Source organism: Mesitornis unicolor, unplaced genomic scaffold, assembly GCF_000695765.1.
Source record: "Mesitornis unicolor isolate BGI_N332 unplaced genomic scaffold, ASM69576v1 scaffold4764, whole genome shotgun sequence".
NCBI classification, from domain to species: Eukaryota; Metazoa; Chordata; class Aves; order Mesitornithiformes; family Mesitornithidae; genus Mesitornis; species Mesitornis unicolor.
In genome coordinates this window covers 18,537-43,998 of record NW_010179256.1, presented here as the reverse complement: position 1 = coordinate 43,998, position 25,462 = coordinate 18,537, and the positions used below count along the sequence as shown (strand labels likewise).

The window sequence follows — 25,462 nt, the reverse complement described above, 5'->3', positions numbered from 1 at the left end:
GCTCTTCCAGGGGCAGCCTTGACACAGGCCCCCGCACGGCTTTCCAGGCTGGGATCCTGAAGGGTCACGTTAAACTTACCACATGCCCCTCTCCAGCTGCTCTGGTGAGCTGCCTTTTTACATGTCCCTAAATAAACCAGATCCAAAGAAAACAGGGAGGCACAGATGGGTTTTGGCACAGAACAGGCCCAAAGAACAGCAACCCCGAACAGATGCTCCAAGAGACAGGCCAAGAAGTACCCAAATCACAAGTCCTGCCCAGCACCACCTCCTCCACTCACTCAGGACCCAGGACCTCTGGAAGCTGACACTGGTTTCAACAAGGCTGATGGTGACACTCGAGCTAGGAAGGTGCAGCCACACTGGTGAGCCGAACCTTTGGGTAGTCCTGGGAATACTTCTAGCCAGGGAGATGTTTAATTAATTCAGTCCAGATTAGAGCAGGCTCTGGCTGCCCCAAGGTCTGCTTGATCTGCCTTGTCCCACACTGGGGCACAGAAGTCAAACAAGGCTCTGGTGAGGACAGGATGACTTGGCAGCAGAAGCAGAGCTAGGGATGAATTCGTGCCCACTTCTTTCCCCATCTGCAGCTGAGCAGTTCTTTTCCGCCACCACACTTGGTCCTTTTGGAATACAGATCAGCCCAAGTCAGAAACCAAGGTAGGATAAAGAACCCTTTTTTCTTAGTCTTTCAAACCCTGTAACTGCAGGGATACCTCTCTCCTCAGTGGAGCCGTATTGCACTCCTGGATTTTTCCTATCCTCACTTTCCTTCTTTCTCATTTCTTTGCTCTGCTTTACCCAATATGATCTTCCTTTCATTCGACATTCTCCTCACTGCCCTTGCTTCTCAAAAGAGGCTTCTGTGCTTCCCTCTGCTCCTGCAGCACCCACCTCTGGCCACAGCAGACACAAAGCCCTGGCCCGGCTTTCTCCTGTGAGGCTCCAGCACAGAGGTTTTCACAGCACACACGCTCCTGGCGAGCCTGTTTGCCTTTCACTACTCGGGTATTTTAGTAATACTGACAGGGGACAGAGAGAGACCCTCACACAGGTAAGGTCTTGGTTTTCTGAAACAAGCCCTCATCTTAAATTAACCTCTAGGAGAGGTGTTTGTCTTTTCATGGGTCTGTAATTACCAAGCTTACCAGTGCACGGTATAAATAATTGTCTTTATTGGCAAGTTTCAACTATGTGCTCAGCCTATACAAGACACAACGATGCAGAAAGTTCTCGTCCCAGATTAAAGATAAACACGGGGGAAATGGGAACTAGAGGTAAGGGATAAAGTCATATTTTTCAAGTATTACATTCCATTCTGTAGGTGTTACAAACAGGACTGAGGCCTAAGAAGGATCTGAGTAAGACAGCAATAACCTGGAGGGAAGCTGTCTGCAGCTCTTGTGTTTTCCTCATTCACCTGATTTTTAGGGCATTCCCTGGCCCAGGTCTGACCACTGAAAACAAGGATCTAACAGCATGTTGCTGCAGGGCTCGCTCACATGCCCTCAGAGACCAGCACCTAGCGAGCTGTTGGAAGGGGTTTTGAAAACCTTGCGCCTTCTAAATGCCAGGAACTCCAGAATCCACACAGTGCTTGGGATGGCCTTTGTTGAGGTAGTTTGTTGGCCAGGCAAGCCCAAGCGCCAGATGAAGTAGCTGCACGACAAAACACCTTCCTCTTCCTCCACGTTCCCGACTCTTCTGAAACACACTCGTCAGAAACCTCTCTGCAGTAACTCAGCAAGGCTCAACTTGCCCTGGATCTTCAGAATCCCAAAGGAGGACAAATGGAGGTGAAGAAGGGTCAAAACAATTCTGAAAAGACACAAGAAGTTCTGCCCAAAGGGGCATGGACCACAAGGAAGTGTAGTATCGGTATTTCAGTGGTTATCTCAGCAGCTCACTGAGAGAAGCCCTCAATAAAAGTGAAATTTGCTTTGACATCTGAGTATGACATTTTAAAACATTAAAAAACATGTATTCATTGTTAGTGCTTCAGAAGTGAAGAGGGCAGGGTGCAACCTAGCTGGGGAAAAAGTGTGCACTGCAAATTCACAAATATTTTCCACTGTATCCACATGGGAAGGGAACTTCAGAGCTTACTCCCTGTATTGTGGGCTGCCACAGCTCGGTGGGGCTAAGAGGGAGATTTCACTCTGTGTCCTCCTGAATGCTGATGATGCTGCTTTTCAGGGCTGTCTCTGTAACAGTACAGGGAAGAAGATGATTTGAAGACCAGAAGGTCAGAATTAGGGTTCACATTTCTAGACAGCTGGAATACAGATGTGCTTTCTTAAGCCTAGCCAGCTAGGAAGGAGAAAAGACAGTATTTTTTTCTATCAACAATAAAACCAAATTACCACCTCTTTAATTTCTAGGTTAGCGGCTTTTAATTCATATCCCCATGAACAGAAACTTGCTTACAAAAAGCTAAAGTCCTTGTTTTGCTCATGCAAACCATTAGTTCATCCCGCCAACACAGTAACTCCTGGCTAATGATGTCCTCGACTGTTCATGCTACTCACCCTGCCGGCCCATCCTCCCCAGAAGTACTGCCTTTACTGCGTCTGTACAGCACTAAAAGCACCGCTGGCTCCAAACGAAGCTGAGGAGAATGCAAATGACACTACTAATGCTTCTACCCAGGTCACGTACTCACTTTCCCACTCTGACCCCACACACGGTTCCAGCTGCTTAAAGAACAGATGGCGAGGAGAAGGGGAAAAGCCTACTCCTGCAAAGCATGCTTTATTTCTGAGCAAAGAAGCAGGGTGACTTCTTAAAGCCCTCAGCACTGGGCTGAGAGCCAGGACCTGTCTGAGCTTCCTCTGGTCTCACCTCCTCCTTTCTAACAGAGGTTTAAAAGCCACTGATTTCCCACCAATGACACGCAATGACATAAGAATGAGTTACTATCTTCTTGGTGGTTTGGAAATACAAAACGCCAGTGATTACGACAGCTTCTCAAAGAGCAGAGGTCTTAGCACAAACTTACTCTATCTCAAATATTACATGAGAAAAAACAATCCAAACCCAGAAGACAAGCTTGAGCTTTAAACTGTCAGAGTTTAAATTTCTCCCTTGATTGCTGCTCTTAAAACAGCTAGAAAAAAATCACCTTCCTCAGTATTTAGTAAATGCCAATTCCCCTTCTACCCTATTGTTGCTAATTGGGCAGAGACAACCCCAATTTACTTGTGTTTATGTAGCAGCATCATTGCCAGTGTCAGTGCAGCCCTGGGAATGCTCCTTGCCTACTGACTGATAGGGCTGCAGAGCCAGGAGGGAAAGCATCCAAACAAACAGGGCCATGAAAGAGAGAGAAAACTACACAGCAGCACCAAAAAGTCGAAGTTCAGATCATTTCTCTGCCAGGTAATGATTAACTAAAGGTGCCCTTTTAGAGGCTGGAACACAAATGCTGTAACAAAAGGGACATAAAAGTCTGTACTTATCTACTCCAATCCTGGAGACAAGCAGATGCCTCAGAAAAGCAGTACCAGCTGTTTTAACATCTTCTGGCTGGTGAACTGTGCTCAAATTTAAATATGACTACCAGTGAATTTCACTTCCATCCCCTCCTGAATTGGCAAAGAAAACAGAAGGACTACCAAGTCTTCAGGCACAGCTTGCTACCCCCAGATAATGCAGTGCTTCCAAGAGAGCTCAAAAGATAACCCCAGAAATAGGAACACAAGAACCATGAAGACTCAGCACCCCTATCCCTAGAGGCTGTGTCTGAACCAGGAACGTACTCGATGCTTCAGAAGATGGTAAGAATTACCCAAGTGGCCCAGCAGAGAACAACCTGGCCAAAAAGGCAGTTTCTCCTGAGTATCTGGCTGCTAGCTGCTGGCTCATATTCTAAAGAAAGGTGGCTCACGTTCAGTTTGTTTTTTCTCTTCATCCCTTGAAATCCATTTAAACCTTTGTTTAAATGCTACAGGCGGCTGGCCCAGTGCTGCCCCATGGTAATGACCCCTAGCGGTAACGAGTTTGGTGCAAGGACGTTTTAAGATCGATCAATTTTGACATCGTCTGCCTAGCCGTCTCCCTGCCACTTGTGCTAACTTATCCTTCCAGCTCTGCTAGTTCCAGTACGGGACTCAAACATCAAAAGACAGAGTCGAGGTTATCGCAGGTTCAGCTGAGAAGTGCACGCAGGAGTCACTTTCCTAACGGCAGAGAGATGTGAGAACTCGGGATATCAGTTCTGAGCTCAGAGCTGAAAATAGTGCACACTCCTATAGCAGGAACAGAAGTCCTTAGAGGGCAGAAAGGCTGTTAAAAGCAGAGAAAACCTGCAGCAGCATACTTGGCTGTGGCAGCAGAGAGACTCTCAGGCCATGTAGTGTCTGAAGCATTCACCACTTCTTGCTCAGAAATGCACCCTTGAAGCCCAAAGCTTTTGTCTCTTTCACCAGCAACAGCCTCGCCACCCGGTGCACGCTCTCAAGGGCACCACACCAGGGACTCTGCCTCACACTGTGTACGCAGTGGCTCAACTCTGCTGCCATTGGAAGTGAAGGGAGTTTTCCCAGCACTTCCAGTGGAATTGGGGTTTGCCCAAATGCTAATATGCAGTAGTGAAACTAAGCAGCTCTGGGACACAATCCCAAGTAACCAGAACCAGCACTCGGAACTGACAGACCCCACAGTAACAGGAAGCCCAAGGCAAGCCTTGCTAGCCAGAGTGAAAAGACTGTGCATCAGAGATGAACTTCTGAAACAAGGGCATACAACAGAAGGCGATTTCAGTCCAACCAACTCATTGCCTTTCATTCTCAAGCTCTAATCAGTCTGTATCACAAAACTATAAAAGCCTTAAACAAGCACACTGCCAATTGCTTTGTCTCTGGGTTACAAACACACGGAAGAATGGAGGACATATGGTAACAGCAGAGACAAGCCTGGCACATCCTCCAGGTGGGGTGAGATCCAGCACTGTTGGATTTGGTTCTCTTAAGGGTTTAGCCAGTAGCATGTATGGTATAATCTATGGAAACTGTCCCACTGGATTTTAAAACAAAACACAGCAGAATGTCATCATAAATAAGCAAAGTCTGTGTTAAAAAATTCTAAGAACACAGCATTTTCTCCAGTTCTGACACCTTTTTAATAGAAATCACTTGTTTAGGAAACAAATAGCACTTTTGTAATTTTTTTTACAATGTTTCTTACCTTGATCTTATTTTAAGTAACACTAGGAAGACCTCAATATCTTTTATTTTCCTTTTTAATTTAAAAAAGTTGTTTGTTTTTTCCCCCAGATACAAAGATTTTGCCCTTGCATAAAAAAACAGTGCCCAAAACGATGACACAAGGACTCACAAAGACTCACTGTATCTCACTGACACTATTACTTCTAATCTATACCATGCAAGGTCCCATCTACCTCTTTAATTAGACTGTCAGCCTGAAAAACAGCTTTTCTATTCCTTATTTAGTTCTTGTTACCAAAAGAAGAGAAAGGAAGTGAAAGAAAAGGACATTTCTCTGTTCAGTTCACACATCTGGGTCATGTGCTACTTTGTTCAGGATATCTTTGTTGTTTATAAATATAGAAAAGGGTTGGAATCTCATTTTCAAGTAATCGATGCACATTTTCTCTTGGGACACCTCCATCCAATGCTCCAAGCTGACCCTGGATTGCGGCCCTCTATTTTCCCATTCCCAACACAGACTTTCTGGATGAGTGTGAGGACCCAAACCAATTCTGCAAAGCATGTCTGTTGTTTAATGTGAAGAAACAGGATTAACCCAAAGCTGTTGGGACAGTAGATCCTCAGCCGGTACATGTGCTGGTTACTCAGTGAAAAGTCCATCTCCTTTCCTTTTGTACATCTCCTGTCTAAACAATAGTAAATACTGCTTATTTGATAGACTTGTCCCTTCTGGGCACTGGGATTTGATAATTTATATTTCTGGTTTTTTGGTTTAATAGTACTGAGAGTTTAGAAACAGGAAAAGCCCACAGGCTCTTTGGACTTGTTTTTGTTTTCCCCTAGCTAAACAAACTGTTCTGGAAATAAGGATTTGAAACCTGCTCTCCTCCCTCATCCCTGCTCCTCATCCCAAACAAAAATAAAACAAACCTATAGTGGCTGTGGAGGCTGCTGCAGGCACACACTGGTGTAAAATATAGAGAGAGTAAATATATTATTTAACTTGGCATGGTGCTGGCAAAGAACCCCCAGCTGGCACTATTCATGTAACATGATCCAAACTTCGCATGTACACACAGAATAAGAAGGATCAATTGGCAAACTCCGGTGCCGCCTGGCACAAGCATCTTCACGCTCTCTCTGGAACCAAAGAACTAAAGAATTCTGCACTTTCCAGAAGAAATCCGGTTTTGCTTTTCTAGAGTTTTGTTATTTTGCTCTTCCTCCTCGCCGCCACCTCCCTTGGCTCCTTCTTAACTTCACTGTGTTATTTAGTCTCATCGCCCTTGTTACAGTTCACCATGCAGCTCTGGGAAGGGGAGGTGGCTAAGGTGGAGGTGGCAGCATTAGTATTGTTAGTGGAGTCCATGCCGTTGGAGATGGCTACTGAATTGACCTCAGAGTTTATGGGTTTTGAAAGGTCGATGCCTTGGATGAGGCGGATCAGCTGTTTTACCTTCTCCAAGGAGCTGTGCATCTCCTTCTGTTTTGCAAGGATGGTATTCTTCATTTCCATGCATTTCTGCAGCAGAACAGAAAAGCAGCAATAAGTTCAAGGTTAGGAATGAAAGAAGAGAAGGAATGTTATCTTCACAGATCTAAACGTAAGTACGCAGAATAGACTGCAGCTACAGTTTCACTTTCCCACTCTAGAAGAAAAAGAGTCTCAAGGCTGTGTCCACAGGGGAATTCGTATTTGCAGGCTGAGAAATTAAACTGCCAATATGTAGCTGTCCCCTGGTATGGCCCCTTTTCATCCCAAGGTGTTTTGCAAATGAACACAGACAGCTCCATCCTTTTGCATTCCTTCTGAAGGGGAACCTCCAAGTATATGTTCTTATTTTTTTTTCTGTTAGTATTGCACTGCTGAAATTTCTTTAGCTCAGATCTGCAAACTCAGGCATCCTACTGCAGCTAACTGCTGACAGTGTGCGTGCATGCTGCTAATGGGATACAGCCTTTGCTTTCACATACATTTTAGCAGGAACATCACTTCCTCCTCTCAATAAATAAAGGAGTGCTTGAAAAGAAAAACAAGCCCTTCTTCACTTGAAAATCTTATTTTGTGGCCACTTCTTTCTCTTAGAAGTGGCAGTAACCTAGCTAGCCTAGCAGTTAAGTCAGTGTAAGATAACTTTCAAAAAAAGCCCACAAATTACGTTTCAAGGGTGAAAAATTGCTTATCTCTACATTTGAAACCCTCAAAAAGGAGTAGATGGTAGCTATGTCTGTAACGTTCAGATTCATACATGAAGGTGGCAACATTCCTACATTTTTTAAACATTTTATCCACGCTGATCTCCAGACACTGTTGGTTTCAGCTTTATTGTTTTCACACACAACTTGTGGCATCATAAAAACACCACAAAATTTAGACCTAATGTGTCTTTTCTGAAAAGTTGCAATGAAAGTATAAGCAATGACTTGATCATAGGAAATAAACCATCCTCATTACCTACTGTCATTCCCTTATGTTAAGGGCTTGCATCTGCCTGAGTACATCACTGAGAAGCAGTGGTTCCCAGTGTTATGCTCTAGTGCTGCCCAGGTTATGCCCAGCTACTGCCAACCAGAAGATGAGAGTCTCCAGAACTGTTAACCAGCACCCCTCAAACGCTTGTTTACTCACAGTCTTTCTATTTGTATTGTCAGCATTTAAGAGTCTACAAACCTGGGGCACTTCTGTTTTAAAAGGTAAAGACAGGCAGATGGAAAAATAAACCTGGATTATAAAAGAAGAGTCTATACTTGTGTACGCAGCCTTACAGATGCTGCCACATAAGAGAATTCAGTATTTTTCATTCTGTGGTACTGACTAGGGCTACACTAAGTGAGGGACTCAAACGTCACACTGGCAACTCAAGAGCCTGACTTGCATATTAAGGTGAGAAGAGAGAGCAAATGAATATGTATGCTCCAATTACTGTGATAAACTAAGGTGGAAACTACAACTTCTGGTTCAAAGTATGCCACTGTCTCATTAATATTATGCAGAGGCATGCACAGTGTCCAGCTGCTGACTGCCAAGGCAACATGTCAAGAGCCTGAGAGTCAGTCATGAGTGAACAGTCACTTTCGTATTAAGGTCTGGAAAGCGCACCAAGACTGTGACTCTTATTACACACAAAGGGTCAACCATTCATTTAAGTGAGCCACTGGAGAATTTGACTTAATCTACTGCCCACAGACAATAACGCTGTGGGTCATGTTTGGCACCTGCTGATATTATAGGTCACTGTATGTCTACAATATATGGTCAGCATGGATCATGTACAAGTGACTCAATGTGTGTATATGTTGCCTATATTTCATTACTGCTCCCCAAAGTCCTAAAAAGCAAAGGAAAGCACTCACTCAATACTCAGTAAATCCAGGGGAAGACAGGTCTAGTACATGGAGTCACTTTATAGTTTTTTCTCTGCATTCTGGCACCAGAAGACAGGTGCAGAGTTATTTAGGAGGGTGATACTCACCGTTATAGAATTGCTGAGCTGTTTGACCTTCTGCTCTAGTTGTTCTCTTTCCTGTTTTAAATCTGAACTCCATTTAAGTAGTTTCTGTTTTTCCTCTTCTTTTGCTGCAAAACAAGGGTATCAATCAGAATATTAAAGTGTTCCCGTTACAACAGTAGATAGAGGGTCTAAACCGCTTCATGTAAAGAGGGTACTTGCGTTTAAAGTCAATTCAACAACTTGCACACTAAATCACCTCCAAAATTTCACAAGCATCACAGAAGCACCACAGAAGGCTTAACAAATATTTAGACTTCATTTTCACTTCACTAGTGATTAATTGTAATCCTTGTAAAGGAAGAACCACTCTATTCCATTCCTGAAATAGTATCTTCCATTATTAAAATTGAAACAAAACTTCTGTTCTCCATTTTCCTACCTGCTTTATATGCAATATATGAATGAACAATTGCTAAAGTTCCTGGCCATGGGATTGCTTCTTCCTTCTTTAGCATCTGAAAGAAAAGTGTTTAGAGATTTAGCCAGTACACAAAGTACCTCTACAACAGCAAAAAGGAGAGAGAAAAAGATGGCTATTTCTGGCTATAATTCGCCTCAGCCATGTTAACATGAAGCTTCACAGACACGTTCTGAGATTTAACAGAGGGAATTATTCACAACTGTACTGTGACTCCCACAAAGCAGGCCTGTTTCTTACAAATGTCAGCATTTTCTCAATTCCCTCCATAGCCACAAATAAAGTCTACTAATGAAATCGAACAACTTAAAAGAGGAATGAAAGGATAATACATCTGGACTCAAACTTGCCAGGAGACATAAGCATTATTTCATGGTTCAGACAAATTGCTGATCTTAGTTGTTTTGAGAGAAAAGTTTTCATGGCACAGAACAGCGTCCACACCACACGTTCAAACATCACACTTCCTGGCAAGTAAAACACAGAACTGTGCTATCTCCTCTTCTTATCGGAATCATCTTAATAGAGTTGTCAAAACTTCTTTATAAGGGTTAGCACCATTTGTCTTTCAGATCCTTCCTACATATTCCTTCCTAACAAACTTCATTTTGAGGGGAAAGAAACACATTTTTAATAACTGAATCAGAGGAGTGTCTCAGAAGACAGAGGACTCAGTTACTTTACACTGAAATTACTTGCATTTCCTCCCTCTAATTTTTTGGGGACCTATCACAGAAATACGCAGAGGAGGGATAAGGTGAGAGCAGGCAAGAGCAGGAATAGGGAATAACACGTCCTCCTCTCTCATAATTACTGACCAAGCCACTTGAGTTTTGCATTTTCCTTCTTCCGAACAGCCCATCGTACGTCAGCCTGTTTTCTTACGTTACCATCTGGCTAAGCAAGGGTCACGTGGGTGACCAAGCAATATGCTGCATTAGACAGAACGCTAACAGCTTCAGGCTGCTGATTATCAGCAACCCTCTGCAGCTTCTGGAGTTTACTCAGTCAAGTTTACGTCTATGTCTTGTAATCTCAATGCAATTATAAACAAAATATTGAAATATAATCTGTTCACTTCAATTGCGTACTTTCAGAGAGGGATCTGGAAGGAAGAACCACTGAACTGTTCACATATCCTCATTATCCTGATGCTGTATGATACTATTAAAGAGATCACTGAAGACAGTGATGTCTCTGATGTTTGATTTATATGAGCAAACAGGGCCTTATATTTGCTCTATCTATTGAGGTAGGCTTGTGCAAATGTTTTATTTATTTGTCCAGAAGAATATACTAATGACTTTTGAAGAAACAAGAAGCTTAAGATGAACAGCAAAATTTCTATGGGTCAAAGAGAACCTCTCCCAGAAATCTGTGTGCTTTGGCCCAGAAAAAGAGTAACACAAGGGTAAAGACCCCAAATCTGGGAGCAAGACCTAACAGTTTTGTATTTGCACACATTCCAACAGAGGTAATTTGACCAAATTCACACAAGCCTTATTACAGATCAAATAGATTTGTTCAGTATCAGGCTGCCTTGATCTAAATAAGCCAAGTGATCTGGTTATTTTCTTTAACACAAAAAAATCTTTACAGTGCATTGCATATATCTGTCTATCAAGCAATACCTGGTCTTGACATTTGGGACAGATCCACATGCCCTTGGGAATGGTTTTCAGTGGTGGGTCCAGACAGTCCAGGTGATAAACACGTGAACATGTGTCACACATCAGCAACTGCCCGCTTTTTCTGCAAACACTGCAAAAATCCTCATGGATATCACCCTATAAAATTGAGGGGAAGGGGTGTGGGTGAGAGAAAGAGAGAGAAGGCAAAAAGTGAATTTTGACCTTTGACATCTACAACCCAGTTGAATGCAAGTTTTACAGCACAAACTATTTCTAAGGGGTCAAGCCCTGTTTTGACTGTGAAACAGGAAAACCAGGCAGGGTGTCAGAAACACTGACATTTGTCCTCCCAAGGCAAAATGTTACAGAAGACACTTAGTACCATCCCTTTTCTTAACAACTGCTACCCCACAGCCTTTCTTCTTGAAGATTCCTCCTTTACCCTGCTTTTTTTTTTGCCTAAAGTGGTGAGCTATGGATTTTCTTAACCCTTCTCATTTCTGGATGTAAGCACAACTCCACTTCAGGAATGTTGACGAGGCTGTCTCTTGCCAGTAATAGCATGTAGGAAGCCCCAACTGAATGACTTAAAAGAACACTGTCAAATATTTACGTCACCTTTAAAAATGAAACTGGAAGGAAAAGGTGGTGTGCTTGTAAGTGAAAAAGAACAGAATGAATTATGTTCTGATTAATTCTTTTTACTTCACTTTGTTCTGATTAATTCTTTTTACTTCACTTAGGTTACCTCAAGTTGCACCAAAAAAGCTGTTACGCAAAATTTACTCATTCTCTATAGAGAGTGGCTTATGTTTCATCACTAACATAGGCTGAGAGCCAGGATGAAGGAACACCAAGAGAGATTTTCTAACTAAGGGTTTTTTAAAGAAAGAACTAAAAACATTACTGGCAGCATCTCTTAAAAAAACCTACGTTTAGTCACTACTGCATCACCATCAGAGAGAATCTATTTCTACAGCCATTAACTTCCCAGAAAGGTAGGTCTGATTTTTGTCACTTTTTCTTCTCCTCACTTTCTCCTCTTGTTACTCCCATCTCATGCTTGGAGCAGCAGTGATGTTTCTGTTTGTTTTTCTTTGTTTTTCAGATATTTGAACAAAGAGACATGAAAGAAAGATCCACAGCCTCCATAGAGGAGGAGAGGGGCACCCTAATGCCCCCGTGGGCTGTCCTGGCAACTTGACATATTCAAGGCCTCACGTGAAGTTTGAAATATGCACTTCTCACCAACTTCGGTTAAAGTTTCACACGCACACCAGATGTGCAAAATCACAATCTTAAGATGTATGCGTTGAGTCAAGCTTCATGTATATGCTCCCCTTGTATGAAATATCAACGTGTGCAAGGTTTCACGTTGACCTGTTACAGCCTTTTCACACGTGTAAGTTCTATCAATTTGGAGGGATGGCAGATTTGGCCATGCACTTACACATTAAGTTGCCAGGCAAGAAAAATGACACTAATCTCTACTATGGAAAACATATTAAACATGTTAGAAGAATGACACACAAGCAATCTGCTCAGGTTTCTACTTTCCCAGCTCTATTGCTGATGAGGCCTTTCTTTGAGGGGAAGGCTATTCTTCTTTTAATTCCCAAGGTTAGCATTGATGTCATGTTTTGTAAAGGATCAATCTTTAGTGAATTTGCAGTGCCATGTTTTGGTTCTTTAAGTCCCAGGGATCACTGAGAGCTGGGTTATGGTATTACTTCATCCTGTAACACCAAAGAGTTTCTCAGTGTTAAATGAATAATTAAATGAGTGACATGTCATGCCACATGTGAAGTGATCTGTGCAACCAGGCTGGAAGAACTTATTTTCTTCTATTATGCATTCTGCGAGTACCAGGTAAAGAAGGCAAGCAGGAGATGTCATATTGCTAACACAAAATCCTCTGCAACCTAAGCAAAAACTTCAGAGGAAAATTCTCACATCTTAGAAGAAAATTCTCATTCTACAGAATTGCATGTATTAAGATGCTTTGGTTGCCACAGACTACGCGATGGCACCTGATAAAGGGCTCAGGTGCAAAATTATGAGTGTGTTGAAAACCAGACCTGCTTGTCTAATAACCTGCAGAAAGAGACCTACACAAGAGACACATGCAGTTGCTTCTTGAGGGGGAGACATTTAGAAATTGAGACCCAGAACCTTCTAAATTCAACTGAATGCTGCAAAAGCTGAAGTGACCCAGCTGGTCAGTGTGCAGTGCAGCTGAATGCACTGAGATGACAAGACACATGCACAAAATCTACCATGCTATTTTTGGTAATGCAAAATTCAGGGCATTTCCTCAGAACTAGTAACTGGCCTTACCAAAATCCCAGCCACTGTTTGATTCCAAAGAAATGCCCAAGGTTTTAGGGCAGTTGAATATATGCATAAAGGGGGGCTGGATTCGATGTTATGACATGCACCCACCCCACTCATCTCAGCTTCTGGACCAGCTCTGTGAAGGCTACAAGCAGCCAACCCGGGCTAGAGCAGAGCTCGCTCAGGCTGGTCTAACATATGCTATAGGCTGTAGAGACGGAAGAATAATTTCAGAGCAGAGACCATAAAAGTTGATTTAATGCCACTTTTTGCTCTCCTTCCTCTGCACCAAGACACTGGGAAAATAAATGAAAGCTTTTTGGACAGCTAACAGTTTTCTTTATTTTTATAAAGTGTCCAGAGTAGCAGGGACTGGCCTTAGGCAATAGAACTGAATAATACAGTATCAAATCAGAAGTATATATAGTTTTATATATGTGTGTTCCCAGCTCCCTTATGCAGATCACAATGTGGTTCAGATGTATCTGTGCTGGAACAACATAAGAGGCATTTAAGGGATGAGAAAAAACTGCTGGTGACAGGCAGGACAGTTCTTCTCAGTGGTGGCACTGGTCATAAAACTGTGGCGTGAGCATTTCAGTGTATACTGTATTCTACATCTAATTAAGCTGCAAGCTCCTTAAATGCAAAGGCCTAATTTTCCCCTTTGTCTTTACCTCCAGCATGACTCGTACTGTGGTGTTTAAACATACAGTACTTTTCCAGCATTATATAGCACTTTTCCAGCCCAGGATGCTAAGGGTTTTTAAAAGCATCTCTAAGTTCTCAAAACTCAGATTAGAAAAGGAAGCACCATGCCAAATGTATGAATAGGAGAAACCAAATCATAAAAAAGGGATGTGATTGCACAAGCTTATGCAGTGATTTTATGAGAGCATCTTAACAGAAGACTACCTTCCAGCTCATGACGATAATGGGAAACCATTCCTTCCTTTATGATTAGCCAGTAAGAATTATAACATGTAATGACAAAAGAACGCATCTCATATTTACTCCCTTTCCAATATTTTGTTGTCACTGAAGGTTCAACTTTTGTTTAATAGTCTATTTTTAATAAATGTAAAAATTATGAGCACTTTGGAATATATTTTCTAATTTTACATGTATTCCATATAGGAATTCAACACCAAATATTTCTGAAAGTCAAATTAGCCCAATTGATAATGAATATGCATCGAACGGGACTTTCTTCAAGATTCTTTCAAAAAATTAAGCCCACAAAAATGTTAGTGCTGTTGCATATGTATTAACTAATGACTTGTCTGGAAACACATTAAAGGAGATTTATATATGATTCTAAAAGGGAAACAGTGCTACTGTGCTACATCATAGCATGCTCAGGTAAGAGAGAACGTAAATTACCTGCTGTGTAATCTTCCGCTGTCTCCTTTAAAATACTTCTACTTTCACTAATTAATATTAAAGCAATCCAGAACCTAGGCCTAAATACTATCCAAATTCAGAAAATTCAGGGCATTCAGAATGAGATTTGAATGCTGCAGAAATTCACTATTCTTGATTTAGCTTGCTGCCACTGATCCCTTCAGAAAACAGGGCAACAACTCATTCTCCTGTTTTGAGAGCTCTTACACAGTGGGAAAAGACTCAGCAATATACACACACACACAAGACAGAAATGGAAGAGACCCCCATCACATTATCCAGTCTTTCTCTTGGGGCCAGTGTAAAAAATGTGCTTTCCAGCATGTTTGCTAGTTGTTTATCCTGCTTACTTTTTAAAGTCCCCAGAGATGGAGCTGCCCCACCTTTTCCCTGAGGGGCTGTTCCACAGTCCCATTCATTTAACTGTCAGGAAATGGTTTTTACAGTCAAGTGCTATTCTGTTCTCAAAAATGACTAAAGGGAACCTTTTAATTTCACATACATATTCCCTGCGTGTCAGAATTGCATCTATTTATTTCAGTGACTCAGACACACTTGTACTATTTCTATTCCTGTTACCTCTGCGGAACAAATTGAAGTTCAGAGGCAAGAGGCTGGCTTCTATTCCCTACTGTATATGGCCAGTACAGTTGGGCTCTCAGTCTATGCACTTACAGTGGTGCAACTACACAGGTGACCCAACTCTTCCTTAAAGCCCCCTTCAAAATGCTGGGCCTCAATTATATGTGATAATATGGTTTTTTTAAAAAAAAAAAGCAGGGGGTGAGGGAGAGACTGCTCTGACTCAGATAGCAGGAGTTTGCAGCACTGATATGAAAAAATACACAAGCACCTTTTATTTAACTGTGCCCAGTAATACTAGTCATTAAACACAAGCACTTTACGGGAAGTACACTACAACTACTCAGAATTTTTGTGTAATGAACTGTTACTGAACAGTCACAGTACACTTTCAGGCAAACCACAGTGTACAGTCCCTTCACTATGTCATTTTGTACCTACACAGCGACTCAGGCCAATTCTTCCCATACTATTTATCTTCTAAAGTTTATGCATGACCTTTAATTATTTTCATCATGTTTTTACAAGCAATTGAAACAATGAAATACCTGGACAGTTCCCAGCAACTTAAAAAAGGTTGTGCTTTGAGTAGCAAATCTTATCTTTGAATTAACTTAAAATAAGGATACTCACTTCTTTCTAAATTGTAACAATATGACCACACATCATTCAAGAGAGATTTTGTGATCTGACCACAGGGGCAATGTGTTCATCTGTGCCAGCACACCAGAACTGCCAAACCAGGGCTGCAAACGCTGCTCCTGGCTGTTCTGTGAGACTCAAGCGGTTTCCCTCCTTTTCTCATTACAGAAACACCACAACTTTTTGCTGTTATGGTCTGTAAGTAATACTTTTCATTCTCCCCTTCCCCCTTTTCATGGATGACATTCGATTCATTCAGATGAGATCTCAGACACTGCACAAAGGAAATGAGCTCATCTAGCATGCCTGGTGCATCCCAGTGTTTCAAGCCACTGAAGGAGTTATAAATAAAATCTCTACAGGACAAGAACATAGGTGCAGAAGGAAAACGGAGGGTGTTAGAAGAATGCTGGACTGTTTCACTGCACCGAATCAGGACAAATGATGAGCGAGACTACAGAAACAAAATCTCTAACTACTTTCCTTGTGGCTATTTCTGCATACTTTTCTAAAAGTAACCCCCTCCCCAAGCGTTACTTACGTCTGTGGAGCTGGGGCTAGGCAAGGACACAGGCTGAACAGCTGCGGGAAAAGTAAATGTGGTCTCTGTCTTTTCATTTTCAGGGGAGTCAGGATAACTGGACAGAGGGGACGTGGGGGTCAAAACCCCGAACCCCAGCACCGTGTTGTATTTAGGTGGACGACCTACACGTTAACAACAGGGAACACAAAAAAAAAAAAAAGAAAAAAAAAGAAGGAAAAATGATCTTACATACCTTTGGCCAGTGGTCCTCATTGGCTAGCGTGAAAAAGGAAATGATGTAGCATAGAGAGGAAGTTAATATAAAAGTTACAAGTGGAAGGACAGAAGCAAAGATTTACACATTTTTTAGAAATCTTTAAGTAGAACTTCGCAAGGAAAGAACATTTAAAAGACGTATTTCAGAAGAAAATAGAAATAAGCTCTGTAGAGGGTCAAAGAATCATTCCCAGCAGTGTGGGGACACCTGCCACTTCTAGAAAGGAGGCTATTCAGTTTTTAGGGAAAACATATTGGCATCAAAGCTAGAGAGAAGCTACATTAACTACTAGTAAATCTTTTCTACTGTTATCCCTCGCCTCCCTATCTTTCTAATGTCAGCATAAATCTACACAAAGGTTAAGTCCTTTATCAGAGGCTAACACTCACCTACCCCCTCCTTTTCTTCCCCCTTTTTTAAACCCACTCACCCACAGATCAGCACTTTCTACCCTACTGGTAGATTTTTTTTTAATAAGGCTGCTTGAAGAACAGGTCCTGTTGTCCAACCCATAACACTAGCACTACCAGTTGTAACCTACCACTGGTCTTCCACTATAACTTCCTCCACATTTTGTATTTTTTCTTAGATTTCTCAGTCAAGTATGTTTGCTTATGCACAACTCCTGTATGCTCCTTTAGAGTAGCAGAAGTGCAAAATCTGTTGGTAACCATTTTCATAAAATTATGTATGCAAAGCAAGACAGCAAAAACCAGTAGGTAACCATCACTTCTGCCTCCCTTTGCCAGGGTTATTTATGGATATGTAAACAAAAAGGAGTTAGGATCTAGGAATAATTGCCCAGATCTCATGTTTACAGATTGTCTGTCTATAGCTATTAACATGCTAAACCTCGCATTAAGGTCTGGATATGTTCCAGAACTAAGTATGTCCTTGGAAACGGATTTCTGATAGTCATGTCCATGGCTGAAATTTCTGACATGCTCAGCACCATCTAGAATTAAACTAAACTAAAGCTCTCAAGGGCACATGCTTGCATAAGCTTTTCACCTAATATACTGCTATACTAAATCACAAAACAAATGTATACATCCAAATCTTTTGTCAATTGAAAATGTGAGCTGCTAATTTGGTGCTGATGCAAGGTACAGGATGACAATAAGGTATGAGAAAAAAATAGCAGTCAGTGTGCAAAAATAGGCTAAGAGCATCAAGTACAACAGCATGCAACTGTTTTCATTGATACAGTAACTGTTCACAATGAATTATAAAATAGAATTAAGAAATTATTACTAGAAGAAGGAACATTTACTTATCCACATAGTAAATGCAAAACTCTCTATAAAATCTACATCATATAATTTAAAAAAATACATTTAATGGTAATAGAGGATGGCAGTAGAGGCTGATGTCTTTTATTTAGAAGCAGCATAGCTGCAGAAGTGTCAGCTTTGCCACATTGTCTGCTGGACTGAAGAGGTGTATCAAGGAAAATACCTCAAATGAGTATTTGACCTTGCAGCCAAAAACCAAAGATAATGGAACTGGTCAGTGCTAGGTGGGATTACAGTTTTTTTAATCTTATCGATTACATTTTTTTAGACAGCAAACCTAGGAGTACAGAAGGTATTACAAGTCTTTACAGACTGCAGAAAATAATAAAAAATCGGGGAAAGCTTGTCTGATATATGTGGTTGATGACATGCACAAAAAAATGCTGTTCTGATTCATCTGTTTCACCATAATCTAAGTCTTAAAATTTCACCTGTTCTAGAGAAGGATTTCTACTGTGATAATACTGCATACCTATACGAAAGATCATCTCTCATTCTGGGACAAGTGGCACTCTGGCTGCAGAAAAGTGCTCTGTATGAGCATGATAGCCTTTGTTTCTCAAGATAAATTCTTTTGAAGGACCCATCTCTATTCCCAGTGGGGAACAAGGCTTTTGTCACATTAAGTTTCCTCTTCTATTCAGGGCACAGCACTTTTGCCATATCCACCTTCTTCTTGACAGTAACAATACAATTTAGGTATTAATAAGTTGATCTTGACAGCAGCTTTATACCACTAAACGATTTTCAAACATATCACCTTTCACTTTTCTTTATCTATTGTATTCCTTTTTTTTTTTTTGGAGAGTGAAACTGAAATGAAACATTGAGCTGCCTAATGAAACCTGCTATGCTAAGCCCTAGAAGTCACAATCTTAGTCTACCGTGGAAATTTGCTGGACAAATGAAGTATTCTAGAGTACTGGTTTGCTCTTCAAATCAACAAGGGGGCTGCAAATGCAAGATGGAGGAAGAGGCATACAGCAGGGAGACAGGTCTAAGTATACCTCACCTCTTTTACGTGTCCCGGGATGCATTGTGCTGTTAAGATACGTGACTGCACTCTTCTTGCGCTGCAGGGAAGAATATAACAGTTTTTGTGGGCTAACATTTTTGGAAACAACTATATGCAATAGCTGAGGAACAGCACAGTAGTACTAAGTGAGATTACTGGTCTGTTCTGTTTTCTGAAGCACAGCTTCAGGAAAGTAAGCTTTTTTACACTACTTCTGACATCTTGACTGCTTCAGGCTGATATGGAAGCTGACCTAATGTGACTAACACACACTGCCATTTAAAGTCAGCTTTACATAGGAAAAGGCAGAAAGAGATGTAAGTGTTAGAAGAACATCCCAATGCATTTATTGTTTAAAAATCCAGAGGTCATAACACTGCAATGGCCTTTTGAATTACAAATGGTAGTTTGCCTGTCTAGTTAGGACTGAAATAGCTTACACGGTAGCAACATAGTAGAAAGACAGACAAGCTCAGAAAGAAAATACCAGCTTTCCCCATCAAAAAGTTAATACCTCAGGCTCAAAAACGGCTCCACTGTACACGGGATTTGCTGTTGTTCTTCTTTTCCTCTCTTGTCGCTTACTTTGGATTTCTTGTAAAACAAAGCATTCAGGTTAGAAAACAACAGGCTTCAGAAATTATTTTAAATAAAGTCCTCAGAATTCAGTTTGCATGTCAGGAGAGCTGTGAAGAACACCAATCATGCTGAGTATAGGCAACTCTGTTATACTTAAATTTCTGAAGGTTTGAAAACTAAGAGCTGACAAAGAATACAAATACAGTGCTCAACTAACTAATGGAATGATTGCCATCTTCTCACCAAGTACTCCACAGCTAAAACATTTTAAACTCATGGTCAGTGTAATTGGCATCTAAATTGAAAAGCCTCTGACAACCTTGTTGATACTTAAAAATAAATACAGTACAGAAATAGGCAAGCCATTGAAATGTTAGGCTGTATTTCATTGTATAGGATGAAGAAGATTAAATTGTAAACCCAATTATAATCTATTAACTCATCCACTACAGATTACAGTCCCATGAAATAAATGAAAAGTTCAGATATGGGTTACAGTATAAGTATCCATGGTGTAACTTCGCAGATACAGGGATCGCACAGAAGGATATGGGATCACCACAAATTTCTTTCCTACCATCAGAGCATACACTTTCTTCCCAACCACTGATCTCCATTGCACAAGCAACTGCTTTGTTTCAATGTAATAAAGAGAAACAAAAAAGCACGCACAACAAACTAAGTTGGATCAGGAGTACGGATATCCCAAATATACTTTTGTGCAAGAAAATACTGTATTTAATTCAGAAATATTCTGGAGCTGCACTTCCAATTCAGAATGACCATGAAACAGGAAGCTCAAGAACCAACGTAAGACATTTTTCCTACCTTCCAGATGGTCATGAGTAACTAGTCCCAGAGACACCATGAAGGCAAGTTTCTGTGAGGGGGGAGAAAAAAAGATCACAAGAAGTCCAATTGTTAGGATAAGCTATGTCACTTAGGCCCCTTAAATTCAGTTGACAGGTAACTAAGCAACAGAAATGTTATTAGTAATACTTTCCTTCTATAAATCACTTTTCATTCATGTATGTCAAACTGCTTTACAGAGGATAGACAACAGTCTCATTTTCTAGATGGGAACCTAGGCTGAGATACAGGGAAATGCCAATTGCTCACGATCACAGAGTTGGTAAAGCTGGGAACAAGAGAGCAGTTTCCTTACTTCCAGGCCAGTACTGAACTATGTGATTGGCTCTTAGTAACTACCAACACATTCTAATTGCCAGGAAAATGCTGCTAGTTAAAGATTATTCTCCATTTATTCCAAATTACAAGGAGCAACTCCAGTTTACATTTGCCGCTCAATAAAGGCTATGGCTTTCTTAAAGGATTCAGATTTTAATGCAGGAAGTGCAGAGACATGTAAATCAGAATTTGTACTGACAACAGTTAATGCTCGCACAGTAGTCAGTTTGAATCCATCTACAAAAACAAATGTAGGAGAGCATTTAGCTGTAATCAGTTCCAAAGCTCTGCATGACAGGAGGGCTTTAAGAAACAGCCATTCTGGCCACTCTTCCCCTCCGCCAAGACCAACTTGGACATAAACTGGAATAAAGCCTGGGTCGAATGTGAACATACATGACTCTTTTCATCCTGCTCACCAGAGCAGAAACATTTTATAAAGCAAAATAAAGACATTTCTCCAGCATTAAAAATAACTCCAGAATTCTAAAACCTCAAAGGAATGGAAATCAACACTGTAATCTAAGCCTCTTGGTTGAAGGAAATATCAGAGGGAAATGAGGATCTTCTAACTTAGAAAAGACTCAGAAGTCAAATGCATTCCAGGACTGAAATATGGATTGCATTATATTTATTTAGATTTATTATTCTATAGCCTTATCAACTACTGCTGTCCAACAGGAATGTATGGAATGTTAAAGTTAAGGAATCTTGAGGAAAAGGAGGGGGAAAATGTTCTCTGAAGGACAGAGTGTTTTTTTCTTAAAAGAAAGCTCTGTGTGATACCTGTGGATTTTCTTCTCGTTTTGGCTTCGGTGCAGCAGGTGGAGTAACTGTACGACTTTCTGTTTGCTTCTCTTCTGCTTCCACATGTGGTTTAATAGTCTGAAAAGAAACAAGTGTTTCTGTCATTCAGTGATAAGAATGACTTTTTTTACTTTGACTCATAAAGCAAAACAAATACTTTTGCAGATACAGGAGAAAAACAGTTTAAAGCTGGCAGTGTACTAACAAAGACTTAATTGAGGAATCCAACGTGAAAGGAATGCTAAACAGTGTTTAACAAAGGATGAAACAGCCTTTCCACCATTCCATTAACCCATGCAGCCACGCAAGCAATAAAAGTCATCTTAAGGGTTAACTCCATTACAGAAATCATTATACAGTATGGGAAAAGTAACTTAAACACTTCAAAAAAAAGCATCCCACGGAAGACTTCCGGGTAGAAACCATCCTGCATGGCATATGTATTTTGTTCTTCTCACTCTCCAACTTTCCTATTTCATAGAATTATGAATGGCCCAAAAACTGTCTCTGTGACTCCTGCAATCTTAGATGTTTCTAAAGCTTTTCTCTTTTCTCAAGTCATAATCTTCTGCAATGGCATCACAAACCCTGCATGACAATCCTCAGCCCATGGCATAGCTGTTGAGGCTACCAACTGAGTGAGGTAACCTACAGAGAGAAAAACTTTTCCCCTTTATGATATGGAGAAAACATACAGAAAAATTCATGTATTATTAAACCACCACTATTCTTCTGTATGCTTTTCAGCAGTTGAATTGCCAGTAATTATTCAAAGAGCAAATGAATATTGCTGACACCAAAAGGAATAGGCATCAAAAATATACTATCGTAGAAGTACAACTTCAGATCATATGAAAAGGGCATATGTTGCTGAGTAACTTGTCGAACAGCCTTGAGGTATGCAAGAACCTACTCATAGGAATTCAGAAGCAGAACTGAGCATGAGCATATCTGTCATGCACGATTTTCAGTTTCCACAGGTGACTTCAAAAGCACGCTTCAAAACTAACTTCAAGGCACACTCGTCTATGAAAGAGTTACAAGTGAAAGATATAAGACCATTATTTATATAAATTACATAAATATTATATGTTACAGAGAATGTATTATATAGCATACAATATTATACTATTAGTCACATATATGAAACAGTTAAAAGTGAAACAGAAGATTTGCTTTACTTGAACTGAATGGCAAGGACGCTCAGTTGCAAACCAGATCGACTAAAGTCAAGTTTTATCTTAAAAAACTTTTCTGGAGAGACGCTTTAAAATGAAACATCTAGAATTCTCTGTTTCTGAAGGTCTCCTTTCCACTCAATCCATCCAATTTAGTCACAGGGAACTATCAGTCTCCAGAAGCTGAGATTATTTTGCCTCCAATCAAGGAAGAAATGGCTACATGTATTATACTAAATACCCCTACTATTTTGCGTAATTTTTGCCATTCGTGTAGCCACTCTTTGCAAAACAGATACACAGAAAATATTTTTTCCAGTGTTTCTCAAAGATTTGATATGAACATGGGTTTCAGTTTGTACTTGGTCTCCAAGATACTAGTACAGCCCTGCAATGTAGCTTACTTATAAACTACTGAAGTTAAGACAGTAGGGGGAGCATAAAAACACTGAAGCATGAGAAAAAGATTCCAATGGCCCATATTAAAGAAAATGGTAACTTCTACCCCAAGAGTGTCAAGTCATTCCATCATTTGTACAGCCGTTGGAACATGAGTATCTCCAGTACTCTCTGAAAATTTCTCCATAGTTGTCATCCTCTCCAAAAGGCCACGGTAAATAATAAATAAACCCAGTACGTTGCATTAGCAGACACTTTCTTATCTGTACCTGCTTTTCAATGTTTGGTTTGCTGATCTGTACAGTCTGAGGTCCAGCGAGCCTTGTACCCGGTGCTGCTATCACGATGCTGGTGAGCTGTGCCATAGGGAAGGTTTTGGCTATGGTTGCTGTCTGCCCATTAACTACACGAACTGGATGTATGGAGTTCTGCGAGTTGGGTAAAGAGGTGGGTGTGAACTTTGTCGTCAACATCACGGGCCTCTGAATAAGCTGAGGAGCTGCAAGCATTGGAGGAGGTGCTGGGGCAATAGGAATGTTATTTTGGGCAACTGGTTTAGGTCGAACCTACAGGACAAAAAAGAGAGAAAAAAAGAGAGAGATTCATGTATCAGTATTTCAGATGAACTTTTTTACTAAATCTTTCAAGTCAGCCTGTAAAATCTGCAGAAGGTTGCTTGATTATTTCTTAGCATGTAATTTTGAGCATAGTGTCCTAAGCATGCTATGAGAAGAAAAAGCCACATTTTCAAACCTACCTGCATAAAACATATCCATAACATTTGCATATGCAGTCACTGTCCCTGAAATGGTATTTGGACACACAGACATTTATATTAAACGTTTATTGCCAAGTGCCTTATCTGTATCTAAATCAATGCACTGGTGTTGTAAGCCAAAAAAATTCATGTAATATTTACAGGCATGGCTGAGGTTCCCATGTTAAAAGTGTGTCTCAGGGCTTTATACTGAGCCTCCAAAAAATCATGAACAGTTGATTGTGCCCTGAAAGAAATAATTGAACTTTTCAGCAAATCCCCGTTACCTTTGTCAACTCTATTTATTATTTAGACACCTGCACAACCAATCTTGCTAAGCAAAAACAATTGTCAAGATCATACATTAATCCCCCATTGAAAGTGCTAAAGGCTACAGGTAAATGCAGCCATTACTCTTTTCTTTTTTCACAAGAAAGAAAAGAGCTACAAGAATCTTCCAATACTCCACCACCAATACCTGCTTATTTCTTGCTTGTTGTTAAGTTTGTATTTACAGAGCACAGAAGTAGAATATATTACTCTGAAAATAAAATCTTTTTGTTTATTTGATTCCTATTGTTCTACCCACCCTGAATACTGTACAGTGCATTTTATCATGGAAAACTAGGTCACACTTCAACAGATCTCACCATCCGCAAATTTTAATCAGATACCAGCTTGCACTTGTCTTTTGTAAAAGATTTAGACTTTTATTCACAGCATCATGTATTTCTTACAAATTAAATAGTTACTCCAAGATTTTTTTTAAATGAAGAAGGAAGCTGTGTCTTTCCCAAACCATGAAACAAAGTAAACCACAAGTTTTACTGCTTACCTGCAAACAGAGGTCAGTCTCTGTCGCAATACAGAAATAGGAATAACCTAGAGACACCTCATTTTTCCTTTTTTGCTCGTGAGCAGCAAACAACAGTGAGAGCAATTTAAGGCCTTGGGTGATGCTTTGATTTTGCTGACACCTGTTTCGTGGGTTAATTTCATTTGATGCAAACAGGATCATGTATGTTAATCGTATGCAAATTTCATAGTAACAGGTTGGGAGGCAGCTCAGGTGTCTAATTCAACCTCTTGCTCAGAGCAGGGCCTTCACTAAATGCAGACCAGGTTGCTCAGGGCATTATCCAGGTAGGTCTTGTACAACTCCAAGGATGGAGCTTCCACAACATCTCTGGGAAGCCACTTCCACTCCTAACTGTCCTCAAAGAGATAACTGTTTCCTTACATGCACTCTAAACCGTCCTTGTTCCAATTTATGATCATTGTCTATAGTTCGGCTGCCAAACACCTGTGTATCCATCTTTTTGTAAATGTCCTTGTTGATACTGGAAATGAGGCTGCTGTTAGGGTGCCTCCAAAACCCATTTTCCAAACTGGTCAAGCCCAGATATATTTCAGCTCCTCAACTATCTTAGTGGCCTTCCTTCCCTGGATTCATTCAAATTTATCAACCAGGGGGTCCAAAACCACATGCTGTATATCGGATCCAGCTTTATGATTGCTGAGGAAAGGTGGACAATTGCATCCCTTAACCTCCTGGCTGTGGTCCTGTTGGTACAGTCCGATATGCTGCTAGGCTTCTTTGCTGCCAGGGAACACCACAGGTTTGGCTACTGGCAACCAAGACCCATTAAGCAACGCTGCTCCCCAGCCAGCCAGTCCCCAGTCTGTACCTACGCGGGGGGTTAGGCCATTCCATGTGCAAGACTTTGCTTTTTTCTGTGCTGGAGCTCAAGAG

At 40.8% G+C, this 25,462-nt stretch overlaps 1 protein-coding gene across 1 annotated transcript in view; it reads right to left on the bottom strand.

The window, feature by feature from the left end:
* Positions 1-5,095: 5,095 nt before the first annotated feature.
* Positions 5,096-25,462, bottom strand: part of PHF21A (PHD finger protein 21A) — a gene marked incomplete at its 5' end in the record, with an annotated part of 26,347 nt that continues 5,980 nt past the window's right edge. Inside the window, 10 exons of the mRNA XM_010182700.1 lie at positions 5,096-6,690; positions 8,642-8,745; positions 9,060-9,135; positions 10,730-10,885; positions 16,233-16,396; positions 18,799-18,859; positions 19,316-19,395; positions 20,209-20,260; positions 21,355-21,453; positions 23,222-23,518. Coding sequence (XP_010181002.1) covers positions 6,436-6,690; positions 8,642-8,745; positions 9,060-9,135; positions 10,730-10,885; positions 16,233-16,396; positions 18,799-18,859; positions 19,316-19,395; positions 20,209-20,260; positions 21,355-21,453; positions 23,222-23,518 — 1,344 coding nt within the window. The remainder of the gene's footprint in view (positions 6,691-8,641; positions 8,746-9,059; positions 9,136-10,729; positions 10,886-16,232; positions 16,397-18,798; positions 18,860-19,315; positions 19,396-20,208; positions 20,261-21,354; positions 21,454-23,221; positions 23,519-25,462) is intronic.